General features: G+C 37.6%; 4 protein-coding genes across 6 annotated transcripts in view; 2 read left to right on the forward strand and 2 right to left on the reverse strand.

Annotated features, from left to right (window-relative positions):
• Nucleotides 1-702: 702 nt before the first annotated feature.
• On the forward strand, nt 703-8,544 carry agpat3 (1-acylglycerol-3-phosphate O-acyltransferase 3). Of its 3 annotated transcripts, none has more exons than XM_077728238.1 (10): nt 703-1,041; nt 5,248-5,305; nt 5,386-5,617; nt 5,717-5,886; nt 5,969-6,130; nt 6,456-6,609; nt 6,683-6,785; nt 7,249-7,324; nt 7,425-7,623; nt 7,847-8,544. In XM_077728238.1, the coding sequence occupies exons 3-10, from the start codon at nt 5,440-5,442 to the stop codon at nt 7,936-7,938; spliced, it is 1,134 nt and encodes a 377-aa protein (XP_077584364.1). In that variant the 5' UTR covers nt 703-1,041; nt 5,248-5,305; nt 5,386-5,439; the 3' UTR covers nt 7,939-8,544. The 3 variants fall into 3 exon arrangements, with proteins under 3 accessions (XP_077584364.1, XP_077584365.1, XP_077584366.1); XM_077728239.1 differs by lacking the exon at nt 703-1,041 and adding an exon at nt 2,641-3,062; XM_077728240.1 differs by lacking the exon at nt 703-1,041 and adding an exon at nt 4,212-4,309.
• Nucleotides 8,545-10,858: 2,314 nt separating this feature from the next.
• On the reverse strand, nt 10,859-11,767 carry LOC144204316 (olfactory receptor 10A3-like). Its single transcript, XM_077728241.1, has one exon. It carries the CDS (start codon nt 11,765-11,767, stop codon nt 10,859-10,861), a length of 909 nt encoding a protein of 302 aa, XP_077584367.1.
• Nucleotides 11,768-12,417: 650 nt separating this feature from the next.
• The window catches only part of LOC144204314 (alsin-like), a 40,784-nt gene continuing 36,415 nt past the window's right edge, over nt 12,418-16,786 (forward strand). Inside the window, exon 1 of the mRNA XM_077728237.1 lies at nt 12,418-12,548. The gene's annotated coding sequence lies outside the window, so the exon portion shown is untranslated. The remainder of the gene's footprint in view (nt 12,549-16,786) is intronic.
• Nucleotides 13,929-14,945, reverse strand: LOC144204550 (olfactory receptor-like protein COR2). Its single transcript, XM_077728600.1, has one exon. The coding sequence runs from the start codon at nt 14,862-14,864 to the stop codon at nt 13,929-13,931; it is 936 nt and encodes a 311-aa protein (XP_077584726.1). The 5' UTR covers nt 14,865-14,945.

A 16,786-nucleotide genomic window follows, 5' to 3' on the forward strand; every position in this document is an offset into this window, starting at 1 on the left:
GGTTATACTAGCACTAATCCACTGTATTACTAGCTGGCATGTACTCAATTAGTCCTACTAGTCAACACAGTATATGTGAGCCTCGGTTAAATATGTACATTTTATGTTGATGCATTATTGATTTAATTATGATCATTATATTATATTATATTTTACAGATGGATGTTAAGTGTTAAGTAAGGATTTATTTTATAAAATGAATTTCAACTCTGATGAAAGGCAGGATAAGTAAATATTTTTCCACTAGGTGGCAGAAAATGCCCAAGAGTGGACGGTCTTATCTGAAGTATAGAATGATGACTGCAAATTGAAATGAATTGGACGTCTATTGTTGTCAATGGCAAATGGTGATTGAATTATAATTTTTTTTTAAAAACGTTGGCAGAGTAGAACGTTTGTCTATTGTTTTCCTTATTTTGAGTGTTATCAGTGGTAATATGGCAAAATCTAAGTGGGATCAACGTAAAATAATTCTTACAGCAGCACTGGTTTGATTATGGCAGTTAATGGGTTAACTAACTTTGCCCCCCTCTTGAGGTCAAAAAATATATAAATCAAACAGAAACATTTAAAGTATGTCAAAGTTTGATCCAAAACCTTGAAAATCTATTCAAAAATGCAAATATCTCAATACGATGATGAAAATAATTAATAGGGGTGGTCTTTATTAGTTGAGCAACAACTACATATTTGTCATTTGTAGCGTGGTCAGTTGTAGTTATCAGAGGCAAGGTTATTTATCATATTTCTTTTCATTTTTTTTTGTTTTTTAAACGTTAGCGAAGGTTGTCCAGACTGATCAGATGGAGATCTTCAATTGGGATCTCTGAGGAAATCTGTCGCTTTTAACAAACAATAGTGCCCCTGAAAATCGTATGACCTCAAGTCATCTGTGTGCGGTCTCTCTTAAGCCAAGACAGCAAGATCGAGGGGCTCCGTGAAAGGGGGTTGTTTTTGACCCAATTATAAGGCCCCGAACTGGTGATTAAAGTACTACTGAACCTACGGGGCGTGCTTCACTCCTAAACGATCCATTTGCAGGTAAGCCTACTAACAATGTGTCTTACAACTAGCTAGCTATGGCTAACTGATTAGCATAGCATTCAACATTAGCAGGAAATCGACACGCTTTTGCCGGCGATCTAGCCCTAAACATTCCTTCTATGTGTCTTTTATTTATTTATTGTTCTTAAAATATAAACTTCGAACGTGCTAACTCGTGGAGTAGCATCGTAGGCTTTGTAGTTGGAAGGAAATAGCTGCACTTTAGTGTAGTGGGCTTGTACCCGCAATTCGTTTGGGAGATTCAATGGAGTAGGGTTAATATTTGGATTTTTATATTAAAATATAGCGATCTAAAGTGTTGTTTGCTACTGCGAGTTCGCAAGGTTTTTACACGTGACGTTCGCGGTACTTAGGTCACAGTTAACGGTCACTATATGAACGATATGCTAGAAGCTATCAGCTATTGGTGTAAGGATGGTTCTGATAAGCAATGCCAGATCACACAGAATAATACTTATTTTAATAAAGTGTATTAAGAAAACTGTGTGGTAAAACGGCGCCTCTGTTGGTGTTAAAAAGCAGCATCGTTTCTCAGTCGATTTCCAAAACATTTCCAAGTGACGCGTGGTCAAGCTGCGCCACTAAATAAAATGCAATGAATTGACATTTCTCATTTGTCATTTGATTGTTTTGAGGGTTTGATGCAAGCATTGGGAAATAGATATTATGCACTGATTTTATTTAGAATGTTGGAGATGTCACACGTTACAGGATTTGATATTGTTTGGAGGCAATGTCAAATGATTCAACTCAAAATAGAAATATGACCCTGGGTGTTTTTACTATTGTAGTTTCTATCCTACAAAGTCAAACGTCAATCAGGGTCCACATAGATTTATTTTTTTAAGAGATCCTAAACAAATAGATCTTTGAAATTCTACTTCATTAACAATTTTGGACCCACTTTTTTTCTGATCTGAACTGCAACGTTGGCATTCTTGACAACATGATACTATGCTTCTTTTTTTGTTTCAAAGTCCAAAAAGATTAGTTATATGGTGGTACAGGTAAGCAGGTTGCAACATGTATGGAAATCTCTTTCCGAACTTGCATACACTACAATTTAATGTGCTCATAAAATATCATAAAGTTAGTTTGATGTGTGATTTTTACATTAAGATAATTATGGATGCAATTGACAGTTAAACTATTTGCTGTCTAATGGTTTATGCATTAAAAAAATAACTCTATTACGGGAAAATCAATGATTTTTTTTACAGTGCCGATTCAGGCGTCCTTTTGTTTTGGGGGAAAATAAATGGTAAAATACTGACAAAACTGGACTCACTGGTGATAATTTGATGACATTGCATATCATGATGACAACTGAAATGTTCTGAAATACTTTAACTCAAATGTATGTACACTAGGACCACTTTCATCTGTAGGTGTTCCTGGAAAACATGAAAAGAGAGCCAAAAAACAAGATGGAAAGACAAACTCTACCAGGAAACTGGTCGTCTGAACACTGTTGGTTAATGGTAATGAAATGCGACATATCCAGGATGCCTGTCGCTTGCTAATCGTCACTAATCTAATCCGCTGGATTAGAGAATGAGAATACAGTCAGACGGTCCTAACAGGACGGCCTCCTACCTTTCATCCATTAGTTCAATCTCCTCACAGTCTACTGTGGCTATTCTATTTTTGTTTGGGTTTTCTGCTCGCTTTTATTGGGAATTCCACGTTTTGTTGTTTTTCAATTGGCAAGGCTTCTTTAGTCTCCAGTAAAAATTTGCTGATTAAGCGGTTGTTCCAACAGAAGGTCTTCTTGCTGTCATCATAATCTCTTTTCTTCGAAGGGGATTATAATGAATATGGCGCAGGATAACCTTTGAAGGGCGGCTGGTGGTATTTTTATTGTATTTTTTTTTTAAATTTTGGCGCTTGTTTGGTGAGCCACCATCCGCCAAAATGCTGAACCAGAGTGCTGTGATGGTCTTCACTGGGATTTGTGGGGCGTTGGTGCTTATGGCAATGGCCTACTATGTCTACTGGTGAGTAAGAGAGGCAGTAAAGCTTTTGCTATTGTTAAATACAATGGTTATTTAAAAAAAAAATTCTAATCAATTAAGGTACATGTTAAATCCATGGGCTGGAATGAATAACTTTGACTTAAAATTCCTTAATAGATTGAATGAAGTGTTTCCCAATTTAAAGAGGATAAAAGTAGACAGAGTATTGTTCACATCAACAAGTACCTTAAACAAATGGTGATTAATTGTTTGCTATTGGGCAAACAGCTGTCTAGCCTTAAGCAGCTTTGACCAAGTTAGTTTACTAATCGTTCTTTCTAGTTTTAGTTGGGACAAAATGACGTGGCAATAATACCGTAAAACAAAATTTCAGTTTGAAAAAAAAAGTGTTTAGGATCTCTTGGCGTAGTAGTATGTGCGAAAGGACATGAACTATGTCATACATTGTCAGTTCCACGAAACATAGCAGAACTGTGAATTTGTTAATATGTCAAGGATGACCTTTTATATCGCATAATGGTGGTACTGTAAACTGGAGAAAAATGTTGTACTTGATGCTCCTGTGAAATTCCAAGGATTCATTTTCCAATGTCACTTTCTAGAAAGAACACTGTAGTGTTGGAAAAACGTCATCATAAGCAGCACTTTTCTCAATTTGGCCATTGTAAACCTTTGCCCTTTAGTGGAAATTTGTGGTGTGTGTGTGTGCAAAGTGCAAAGATGTGAGCTAAGTAGAGAAGTGTGTCAAGAGGAAATAGGTACAAAGGTCGTGGCATGTGTGGAAATCTCAAAAAATAAATGCTAGTTACATAATTGATCATGTGAATATTACTGTGAAATGTCTATTGGTGGAATTAATCTCCACTAAAAGCATTTTAGCTACCAATAGTTATTGTGCAAAAAAACCCTCAATTATTTATCCTTATTTGGTGATTACATAAGATATTGAAGTTATGAAATATGTTAGCCAATATGCTGTTTAGAATTGAAACCTGCTGCACTTACAAACCTACTTAATTCTTTTTTAAAGGCACAGTAGGTTGACATTTCCAAACCTTAACATTTACTTTACAGGCATCACCAGTGACTTAGTGATAGAGTGACTTGTCTACTCCCATTTTGCACAAAGGTCATTATGCTTATGCAAGATAGGAGCCCACTATGAATGTTTTTAACTGATTTATGACACAGACAGTCAAATAGGAGTATTTTATCATTGTGACACTTGGATGTGTTCCTTGTCCTTTGGTCACAGAGACTGAGCTGAGGTATTGTCATGCTTTATTTTCTTAAAACTGTTTAGCATATTTGTATTTTAGTGTAGAATGGATGATTTTTCTTATTGATTTGTATAATTTGTCTAAGAAATAATGTTAAGGAGGACATATTTTATTCAGATCTTTATGTTGTCTATTGTTTTTTTGGGTCACGAAAACTGAATTGTGAATAGATATGTTTGTTCTGTTAGTTTCACTTTTGATGAAGGGATAGAAGGTCATGAAGGAACACTTGGCCTTTGGCCAGATTTGGGTAATGGATATGTGTTTGGTTAAGGCAGTCTACCCAAGCCAATTAGGCATCTACCTAAACATATCTAATTACAAGAAAAATGATGTTCAGTATTTGCAACGCATGTTTGATGTTGTAAAAGGATGAGGGGATCTGTGATTGAATTCCAGCTGATGTGTCCCGATCTTTTTGTCAGAGCTATTCTGCAGCAAGTGTGGCCCAATGCACTCTGATAACCAGATTTGATCAAATCACAATGTGCAAGGGTAAAATGGGCATTTTAGTACCCCTACCCTCTAGTGCGGAGTGCTTTTGGTGTTGGAAGGGCTGTCCTACCAACCACTGCAGGGTAACATTTGTCACTGTCAACATAAAACTACTGTAGGATGTCTTAAGGTCCTTGGCATGTCTAATTTAAGCACTTCTGAATATAGTAGGTAATCTTGGCCATTGTCAGCAAGATTTATGTCAAAATTAGTGTCTACAAAGAATAGAGAGCAGGACATAAGCTCGACTGGAGGGAGCAGGAAATATCCTTGGCAGACCATTAGAGACTATTTTTGTTTTGTCAGCATCATTGATAGCATAGTCTTTTAAATGATGGATGAGAAAGACGTTAAAGGTGTCTAATTTCAGGGGTAATTTGTATTTTTAAATGTGAAACCCAATTTATGGTGAATTAAATCTTTTGTTTCAGGACAGTAGTATTGGCTGAAGGACCGTGCAAACGAGGCTTGTAGGAGGATACCACATTGGTGAGAAAGGCAAACTGATGCTAATTATAACACTTGTTTTCTTACTGTGGTTTTTAATTCACATTTGTTTTGTCCATCAGGTTGGTCATTGTGTGTAAAGAGGAGCTTATTTTAGCTCCCTCGGCTGCTCAAGCATGGCTCTGCTGGCCTACCTCAAGAGCCTGTTCATCCTTCAATTGTTGATGGGCTTTGTATTTGTGGTCAGCGGCCTCATCATAAACTTCATCCAACTGTGCACGTGCATCATATGGCCATTCAACAAGCAGCTCTATCGCAGGATCAACTGCCGACTCTCCTATTCACTATGGAGTCGTAAGTGGAATAATATATTCTTGTTTATTTGTGGTAAACCGATGCAGTCTAGAACTATAACACTTTGGATCTGACATTGTAATTGTTGTTTCTAAACAGAGCTTGTCATGTTGCTGGAGTGGTGGTCCGGCACAGAGTGCACTTTGTATACAGACCAGGCTACGGTGGACAAATTTGGAAAAGAACACGTCATCGTCATTCTCAACCACAACTATGAAATCGACTTTCTGTGTGGCTGGACCATGTGTGAAAGATATGGCATTCTCGGGGTAAGCTGAATTTAAAATATTATTATTTATTTCTCAATTTTTTACACTTAATGTTGAATGACATGTATGTGCCCCTTTTCAGAGTTCAAAGGTTCTCGCCAAACATGAGCTGTTGAAAGTTCCTCTCATTGGCTGGACCTGGTACTTCTTGGAAATCGTTTTTTGCAAGAGAAAATGGGAGGAGGATCGCAAAACTGTTTTCAGTGGACTTAACAGGCTTAAGGACTATCCTGAACATATGTGGGTGAGTACAATTCCAATTGCTCCAGAAAGTTAAAGTTTTTTATCTGTATTTTGTTACCCTTGATTAAAATAAAATGTCAAATACATTGGTTTTCAAAGTGAATATACTCGATCACAAAATTCTTCCCTTTTGGCCCAATTTTTTCTACTTTTTTTCCCCCCACTTGGCTATGTTGTACAAAAAAAAACACTCTGACTCCTCCAGCTGTATTTACCATGTCCCCACAGGATGCCAAAATCTCTCCACTCTCATTTGATCTTTTGCATCCCTGCAAATTGCAACTCTGAGACTAACTTGGCAAATGTGCACTCTTCTCTTTTTCCAGTTCCTACTCTACTGTGAAGGCACACGTTTTACAGAAAAGAAGCATCAGATAAGCATGCAGGTTGCAGAGAGTAAAGGCCTGCCCAAGCTCAAATATCACCTCCTTCCACGCACAAAGGGATTCACCACCACGTTAAAGTGTCTCCAGGGCACAGGTAGAGCATAGTAATAAACACATGCAATATGTTAAATATCTTAGTTGAATGCTCCCCCTTCTTTCTCCTCCAGTAACCGCCGTTTATGACGTGACACTCAACTTCAAAGACAAGCAGACACCGACTCTCCTGGGGATCGTCAATGGAAAGAAGTATAAAGCTGACATGAGCGTAAGGTGAGAACATGAAACTGATATGGGTGATGAACCTAAATGAACCTGAATCTCTTGGCTATTGTTTCTCATGTCGATATTGGCTATCAAACTTAAATACCGTTTTTAGGTCTTGTTGTTTAGTCAAGGGAGTCATCTAGTGGTAGAAAATTATAACGCCTCACACTGTGACATTACTTCAAGAGTACTGTCACAGATATTTTTTTTATTCTTCAACTGATCAGCTCATTTTTTGCTGTTACATTACTCTAATATTTACATTATATTTCCAATCATAAATACATAAAAATACAAAGAGCATTGACAGTTTTGTCATTTAGTTTTTTCCCCAAATCTTGAGTTTTTTAAATTATTATAATCATACTCAAATAATGAAATTTAAAAAAACTAAAATAAAATATTTATTATTATGAGCCTCAAAAGTCAGGATTCTAACTCGTGTATTTGTGTCACAATTTACTTGCAGACGCTTTCCAGTGGAGGAAATTCCAGTCGATGAGGCCGAATGTGCAAACTGGCTTCACAAACTCTACCAAGAGAAGGTCTAATTTCCTTTTCTATACATGTAGCAACCAAAGTCATTGCTGTTTCAATACTTCCTCATTCAGTTCCATGTAATTGAACAAAGACTTCTTGTTATAGGATGCTTTACAAGAGCAATACAGCAAGGAAGGCAAGTTCCCGGGACCCACAATAACTCCTCCTCGCCGTCCGTGGACACTGCTCAACTTTCTGTTTTGGGCCACACTGTTACTTTCACCACTTATCAACTTTGCATGTGGAGTGGCAGTTAGCGGCTCTCCACTTCTTATCATCGGCTTTATCATCTTCCTCATCATAGGTACAGTCATGCTATGAACATAACTTGTTTTTGTCATTTTACATTGTGTTCTGTGTATTTCACATTTTTGAAATCTTTTTTTTTAATAGAAATATTAGAATAAATAAAAAGTGATACAATTATATATTTAAAAATAAGAATAAACAGAAACATTGTTTTTTGTGTTATAAACACCCTGTGTTTTTGTTCCCCTTGACATTTTCCATTTATTCTTTTACTCCAGCCTCAATCGCGATCCGCCGCCTTATCGGCGTCACTGAAGTCAATAAGACGGGCTCCAGTTACGGCGACCAGGAGACCAAGAAAGAAAACTAGTAGCGGACCGACTCCACGCTCCTCCTTCCGTCCAACCGGTCGCCAGGTCGGAGAGGAGACCCGGCCGGCTTCGAAATCACAACAGAGAGCAGACATGTAGAAAGAAATACCCCTTGAGTAAAGAGCACTGGAGATCCACAAGACATGATGGGCGGGGAGGGGGTTGCTCTACTGCATCTTAAGCCAACTAGTGACCCACTTTCCACAGCCAAGACCCATTAATCCCGGCGATCTAAAACCTCTCACCCCCTAACCCACCTGCGGTCACTTGGAAGACGTCAGACTTAGCCCTCGTCCCGCCCGCTTTGCACTACGCCCCCTCCGATCCAATCCCTCTTCCTGCCTGTCGTCACACAATTAGGGAGCGACAGCATAATACCGGTCAGAACAGGGCCCTCCATGCACACCTTCCACACACACCTGCCCCTCCCAATCTACACTTCTATAAACCATGGAAACAGGAGCATTCACCTTCAGCCATAAGAACCAAGCATATATGTAAAGAAAAGTGGAAGCTGAAAAGATGTTTGAACTACTTTAACAAGGAGGTGAGCACTTAGTTTACTACAATAAACTAGATTGAGGAATACTGGGCACATGATGGCACACTTGGTTTCTTACCACCACTCATTTTGTTAACTAATTTCTAAAGGTCGACAAGTAGTTATTTTTTTCTGCAAATCTGCAGGTAGAGAATCCCAGTGGCAGTTTTTTTTGTTAAAAATACAAAAATACAAAAGTCAGGAGAAATTTTGAAATTAAAAGCCATTTATTGATAAAACTTAAAAACAAACTAAAAGATTGTCTTAAAATACAGTTATAACAAACAAAAGTTTAAAACTATTTAATGCAATGGGGCAGATTTTTTTCACATATCGACCATAAAATATCGTCATTGTTGTCTCAACCGTTTCACTAGGCGTGGTGTAAATGCAGTTGAAATATGTATACTTTTTTATATATATACTTATATATACTTTTGGAGCATCAATTTAGGGTGGCGGGCCGACACGCTTATAAATCACTGGGGGAACCCTGTCATGATAGTTTAGTACTGTGGCATTGGCAGTTAGTGTTGGACTTTTCTGTCACTCATTCCCAATTTATTGACTCCTGTAATCATGTTAAAGCCCCATTAGGGTCCTATTAGGTGGGGTGCATTTAATAAGGGCTGTGCATGTCTGAGCTACCATAAAACGAAACCTTTTTTAATTTTTTTGGAAACATGTCCTGCAAATGAGCAACAAAATTATTTCACTGATATTGGCAGATATTGACGTCCAATGCATTTGGACTAGGAGAGGTGGCAGTGAATGAAAATCAAAAAGGGGGTGACGTCTATCGTAATCAATGGCAGCTAATTTATGAAATTACATTAAAGCCGCTCAAACATAAGAATTTCATCGATCCTCGTCAATGTAACAAATGAGTTGATAGCCAGTTTATATTTTGGAATTTGTTCATGTGATATAACAGCAAGAGTTTTTCAGATCTTTATTGACACTTACTTTCAATTAAAGCTCAAACAAAGAGAATAATACATATTTATAAAACGACCATATTACTTTGCCTTAACAATAGCGTGCCAGCTTGTTTAAAACAAAACAACATTACAACTAGCATCTTTCCTCCCATTAACCAGCTAACAATGTTAACATTTTCATTAATTTTGGGGGAAAATACAATTTCAAAGTATTTCGAGTCCAAAACATTTATTTGCATAGCACTTTTGCAGCAGTCCTGCCATTTTTTTATGTACACAAAACTTCATTTCCTAACCTCGCCATTCTCCACAAATGAGTTTGTATTTACACCCCTCAAAAAACTACAATTTGTCTTCTATGGCAGCCAAGACCGGGTGAAGTTGGGGGATGTCGTGCCACTAGATTCCACTCTAAAGGTCACCAGCTGTCACTATGCAGCTGTCGACATATTAGGTTGGCCACATATAGACTGTAATAGTAATAAATGAACCTTTGCCTTAAATCATGTTTGCTCAGGCAAGGGGGCTGCGTCCTCCTCCCTCACCTCAACTGCTCACGAAAATGACGTCACTGAACAAATTCACATTCTGCTAACATTGTCATGTGCAACAAAAAAATCCTGCAGAATCCCAACCAAACCAGGAAAATAAATTAAGTATAGTAACCACACTTAACTCATTTTCCTCCATCCCTCCCATGCCGCCTTTTATAATAGCGGTTATGCTCATTATTATTAACTTTTTTCTTTCTTTTTTGACAGTTATCTCCACCCAGACAGATTTCATACAAGCCTTAAACTAGATATTGCTGCTTTTAGTTTATTTTTGTTGTATAACAAGCTGACCGGGCTCCTTTGTTACAAGAAAAAGGAAATAGAGTATAGAAGATGACTGGTTGTCCTTTCTTAAAGCACAGCTTTATTATAAGAGAAATGACACAGGTTGACATCGGATACTGGTTCTTTTTATTCAGCTAGGGGAACAAAAAGTTTTCTTTAAAATCTAACGTGACAAAGTTTTTATTTTTAGAGAAATCCTGATGATCACGTCCATCCTCATGCGTCATCTGAGGTTTTTTTTTGTTTTTCTTGTTTCCTAGGCAGTTTTTATGTTTTGGTATTTGGGTCTTTCAACACTTCTCCACCTGTTATTAAAAGGCATACATCACAAGGCAAAGCTTTGTGCATTTTCTTTTACACCTCTTTTATGGTTTATTTTAAATTAATTTATATGTAGTTTTTACTTTGACTTTCAAACTGAAATTCTTAGTAAAAGAAAAAAAACAACTCATTTTTCAGGACTCCGCAGGTTGCTCGTAAACTATCAAAAACAACTTTAGATTAAAAATCAGTCTTTATATTTAATTCCACTCTTTAAAACTGCCACAGTAACTCATTGGCAAACATTAAATATGCCTTAAATCCGATCAATTTCAAATCAGAGCATCTTGAAGATGTTTCTGCGTATATCCGATAGCTTCAAACCATACAAAAGTGGATTGAGAAGTGGTGGAATCACCACAAACTCCAGAGATAGAATAATAGCCACAAATGGGTTCATCTCCTCTACATTGAACCTACTCAGAGAGATATCACAAAAAATTGCAATTGAATATATGCTAAATGAAACAATATGCGGCAGACAGCTCTGAAATACCCTGCCTTTGAAATTCGCCGAGCGTTTCAAGGTGATGCTTATAATGCGTTTGTATGTGTAAAGGACGAAAATCAATGGAAGAAAAACATTGGCAATAGTCAGGAACATCCCCACTATATTATTGACCACTGTGGGCACGCATGACAGTTTAACCACATTCCAGTTGGCGCAAAACACTTTCTGGATCTCGTTGCCGCACAAGGGCAGCGTGGCGGAAAGGTAGATGGCGGTGGTGAGAGCAAAAACTGGTATAACCCACGCCAGGGCAACAAGGGTCAAGGCCTTTTTCACTGTCATCCGAGTTTGGTAGTGAAGTGGATGGCACACGGCTAAGTAGCGGTCATATGCCATGACGCTCAGTGTGGTCATCTCATTGGCTGCGTATGTGTAGACCAAGTAAATCTGAGCGAAACAGGCGGCACGTGAAATCAGGTGATTGTCAGACGCCAGGTCCAATAGGAAGCGGGGGAAGAAACCGGCAGAGCCGTAGAGGGCGTTCAAGGATAAACTAGCCACAAATATGTACATGGGTTTTTGAAGGGTCTTTTCACGGCAGATGGTCAGCACAACAGCGCAGTTGGCTGATACGATGAAGAAGTACACCAGGAGGCATGCGGCCAGTGCAGGGTAGCGGTATGGGCCGATGTTAATGAACATGGTGAGGTTAAAGTAAGGGGTTGCGTTGGACATTTTTGGGGATGTGTTCATGGGCCATTGTAAGGTGTTAAGGCATCTATGAAAAGAGAAAAGGGAATAAGTTATTTGTGGCCTTTATCCACCTCAGACAGCACCCCATTAAAAAAATTGCATTCATTGTAGGGTAAAGTACCTTAATTCCTAGTTTTAAGCATGCTTTTGAAAAAATATTATACATTGCTTGCTATGTAAATATCAATATTAAAAAGTTAACATATATGCACATTTTATGATAACGCTTTGACTACCATTGACACTTATAGACGTCTCATCATGTGGTCTAAATTGTCATTTGTGGAAATCCAATCCATTTGAATTGGGAGTGAATATTCATTAATATTTATTATTATTGGAAGTAGATAGTTAAGGCCTTCTGTTCCACCTGAAACAAAGAGGATTATAAGTAAGTATTCATTCATTTGCTGTTAACCCTGTCATTTTAAAGAAATGGGATGTATGCAGGTATTCTAGGAGAGCTTTAAGTATGTTTCTCTTCCAACTAGTTTCCATTTTGAGGGAGAAATATTTAATTTCTTAATTCTCATGAAATTGTTCTTCATTTACAATTTGACATGTTTCATCATCACTTTCTCATACTGTTCAATACTGAAACTAGTGTAATCATCAATCCACTTGTCCTATTCAGGGTCTTATGTGAACAGGAGCCTAACCAAGGTTATTTGGGACAAAATATTAAACAACTGACTGGTCGCATGTTATCAGTGCCCATAAAGTACCATCACGGAAAATTTTCTTCAAAATGCATCAAAATCAGGTGAGTGTTGCATCAAACTTTCTTCGACCCCAAGGTAAGACCACTTTTATGCATAGTACTTCTGGAATACTGTACATTTTGTGTTAAGTTCATTAATAGATATACCTTAATATACCATAAACCAATATAAGGAAGACATCGGAGCGTTCATTTATCAATTTCAACCTGATCAAAAATCTAGCTGTTAAATGCTTTTGATAATGAATAATATATTGACTTTTCCATGCACATCTTAAGAAGAGGTGTTATTCTAAAAGTAAAAGAACAAAATGAAATCCATGAATGCAATCCCAACACACTAAATGTCAAATACGCATACTTACAAAGTTGTGTCATCATGCTGTTTGTCTGCACACATTCACCCACTCATCAAGAGTGCACACATCTTTTAATGCCACCCCATTTGTACTCTAGGGGCTTCAGGGGGGGTAGCAGGAAGTGATAAAGCACGAATACTTGACTTCTGTACACCTGTGTAGATTTCTTTGGGTTTGTTTTTGAAGTACCTATACTATTTGCAACAATATATATATATTTTGGTTTATTCCGACATTGGGTTGGGAAATATCCATTTTAAATTCACATATCCATAAATAAATACATAAATAATATTCCCAAAAAATTTACTTAAATATTTTCCCCAAAATACTTTTCCCTTTCTCAGTTGTATAAAACTTAGCACATTTTGACTTTGGCTTGGGCTATTTAATAGTAGAAATCCATTATTTTATGTAGACTTTATTGGAGAAATCTACATTATTGTTGTAAATGCAGCTGTGAGTTAGGGCACAGGCATATTTTGGGGGTGCTAGAGCAGATAAGGATTTGAATGTAAATGCACACACTCATTGTGAATTGTAGATATTTAAGAAAACAAGCTTTCAATTGTTTCATACTCTACTCCTTGAAATGTGCTTTTAACTGCAGGATATTTCAATACTATTTTAATGTGAGTATAATTTGTGTAAATGTGAGTAAAGTAAACTGCAGCTATCTTTAGAGGCCCATTAATAGATTGTATATTATTTATGTCACATCCCACACAGGCTTGGGATAATATATGTAGTAAACTGTATACAGGAAGGCCTGAGGCCGAGATTGAACTCTTGATCTCACAACTGTGAGGCGGATGTGCTAACCACGTTGTCGCCGAGCCAACCATCTAGAGACAGTGAACACCAAAAGCAATTAATTTTTGACATTTTTATTTTCCAAATGAGAAAAGAACAGCAAATTAATTGCTTACCTTCTTTTGATATATGATACATTTGTACATGCAAATGAAAATGGGTTGAAAGAGACTTAAAAGCCAACAAAAGGTTTGTCTTTTTCTCTGTCTAATTTAAAAAAAACAGCACTCTTAAGTGTTAATTCACATCCTTATCGTTGAAGGGATTTTTTCCTTTTAAAATATCTTATTATATTGTTGCGGACCCTGGAGAGTTTATAGCCATAGATAATGGGGTTGAGTAACGGTGGAATGGCGAGAATCTGGACGGCCATGAAATTCCTCAGAGGCCTGGGCATGACGCTGGTGCCATAGCGAGCGTACATGAGGTCAAAGAGCAACGCCACTGTAATGTTGAGCAAACACAGCAGATGTGGCACACACGTTTGTGTGAACTTCCTTTTCCCCTCTTTGGACCTAAACGCTATTTTAACCAGGTACACATAAGAGTACATAATGAAAAGGTCATGTCCAAAATAAAATAAAATAACAATGAATCCCACGATGCTGTTAATTGTAATTTGATTGCAGGACAGTTGAAGTAGAGACCAGTTATCGCAGTAGACTTTTTCGATAAAGTAGTCGCACAGTTGTAGTTTGGAGCTCATAATGACCACGATTCCTTGGCAGAGCATAGGTAAGAGTCTAGAGAAAGCCATCAACAACATTACACGACATTTGGTCATGACGCCGTGATACTCCAGCGGTCGGCATATGGCTACGTAGCGATCGTAAGCCATTACCGCTAAAATGGCGATTTCCGCCTCGGCGTAAGAATAGATGACAAACACCTGCAATAGACAGCCAAAATAAGAAATAACATGACTCCTGGACAATAGATCGTAAAGGAATTTAGGGAAAAATGCCACTGTTCCGTACAGGCCATTAAAGCACAGGTTACACAAAAACAAGTACATGGGTTCGTGGAGTTTTTTGTCACATAAGATGGTAACAATAAGAAGACCGTTGACCAGTAAAATGGCCCCGTAACACAACAAGGTGACGGCGAACAGGAATGCTCGGAGCTTCTGGGTCATGTCACTCAATCCTGTTAATTGAAAGAAGGTTAATGCAGTTGCGTTAGTCATAGTTTGTTCATTTCTCACTTCAACCCCGGCTTGGGTTCTTCATCTTCTCTGCCTCTTTACTTGGTTGATGGGATGTGGAGGATGAAGATGTCCCCACTTGTCAAATAGGGCCATTCCTTTTATCCTTTGCTGAGCAGTGGAATGAGCCAATCCGCAGATAGCGCTTGATCACTAGGGGATTAGATCTATTCTTATTTTATTAGAAAAAGGAAAAATAACAAGTTATTTGCGGCTCACTGAGCCAAAAATGTGCTTCCTTTTAAGTCGATTCTGTCACTTATCACTATTTTGGTCCGTAATGTCTTGTCATGTGAGGCTCATCTCGTGTTTATCAAGACTATACAAAGACATTTTTGACCAGTGTCAGTAATAAAATATGCATGATTTCAAATTCTACCAATATTTTACTGCTTATCCATGCTTTCAAGCAAGCTCAATTTTGTACATCATTTTATCAAAAAAGTTACTCAAAATTGCTGTCCACAACAAGACATTACGACCAGCATTTTGCCTCTTTTTATTTTATTCTTTATACATTTTTTTATAATATTTAGATCTTTGGGTGGCATTGACGGAACTAGGTTTATAAATCAGTTATGAATATTGTATGCTGTATAAATGGCAGCCAATAAGATAAATGAGTGCCTCATAAAGGGTTATTTCAATTCACCAAGTTATGATTTTTCATCCGATTTAACTCATTTTAGACTCCAATTAATTTAAATGGTGCGTACAGGTTGCATTTGCCCATATTTCAATGCCATTGACAGCGTGAGGCGTCTAACCCATTTGACTGGCATGGGCTGGCAAGGGTTAAGCCACTTTTTAACTATTTTGTCAGTTTATTTCGGGTCCATTTGGAAGATTCAAGAACTTTCTTAATCAGATTGGTGTGCACTCTCCTTTTTTCCTGGCCTTCTTTGTCATCCCAGTGATGTAAAGAGTTACTGTGGACACCTGTTTGTCTGCTGGATCCACTTGGGGACGTGTGGTCCCAGAGCTACCACTGACAGTAGATTGATGTCATGGGGATAGTGGACGCATGACCCTGTGGTTTAATCATCATGTTTACTTTGTGTATGTAGCGTCAAAACATCATAACAAATGGGAATTACATCAGCTAATCATCTTGCTTATCAATACTGGGAAAAACATGTTTATCTCAAATGGTCATGTTATGGTCTGTGTGTCTTTCATTAGTTTCATTTGTATTAGTTAAATGTGTAATTTAAAGAATATTGTGTAGTGTCTTTCACTATATTATTTAGTTGCACAACTTTAGGGGGATTTTGATACTCTTTCCTCAGGTTTTGAATGTGGATTATCTACACTGCATTTTCTCAATAGTCCAAATGTCCAGGCTTGAATTTGATTAAAATGTGGCATGCTGGGAAAAACTTGCCAATGAGAAGCAATTCATCAAGGAAGAGTGACTGAAAATAACCTTATGGAGAAATCACTATCACTCTAGATTTAAGTTGTTGCTGAGGTCCAAGTTATTAGATTTAGCGGAATTTAACTCCTTTATTAAAAGAAGGAAGGATAGCTTTGGATAGTCCCCCCCCCCCCCCTTATTAAAGAAAATTATTGTTTTGAAAACTATTTCATACTCAATCGGGTTATCTTTGGGTGATATTTACATTTGTTTGATGATTTGAAACATTGTTATTCTGCCTTCTTTCATCTTTCACGGCCTACGCTAAATGAGCCAGATCTGACCTCCGTCCTTACGTTTGACCAATGTGATTTAGTAGGACAAGTGTTAAATTCCTTTGCAAACAGCCGAAATTCTGTCTCGCTCTATGCAACCTTGAGACATGCACATCAGTCATGTCTCTTTAAGCTAGAACTCATGATCTCAAGGGGTCGTGCTTAAATCATCCATTCAAAACATTATTGACGCAACAGTAAAGATTCCATTG

Source organism: Stigmatopora nigra, chromosome 11 (genome assembly GCF_051989575.1).
Source record: "Stigmatopora nigra isolate UIUO_SnigA chromosome 11, RoL_Snig_1.1, whole genome shotgun sequence".
NCBI classification, from domain to species: Eukaryota; Metazoa; Chordata; class Actinopteri; order Syngnathiformes; family Syngnathidae; genus Stigmatopora; species Stigmatopora nigra.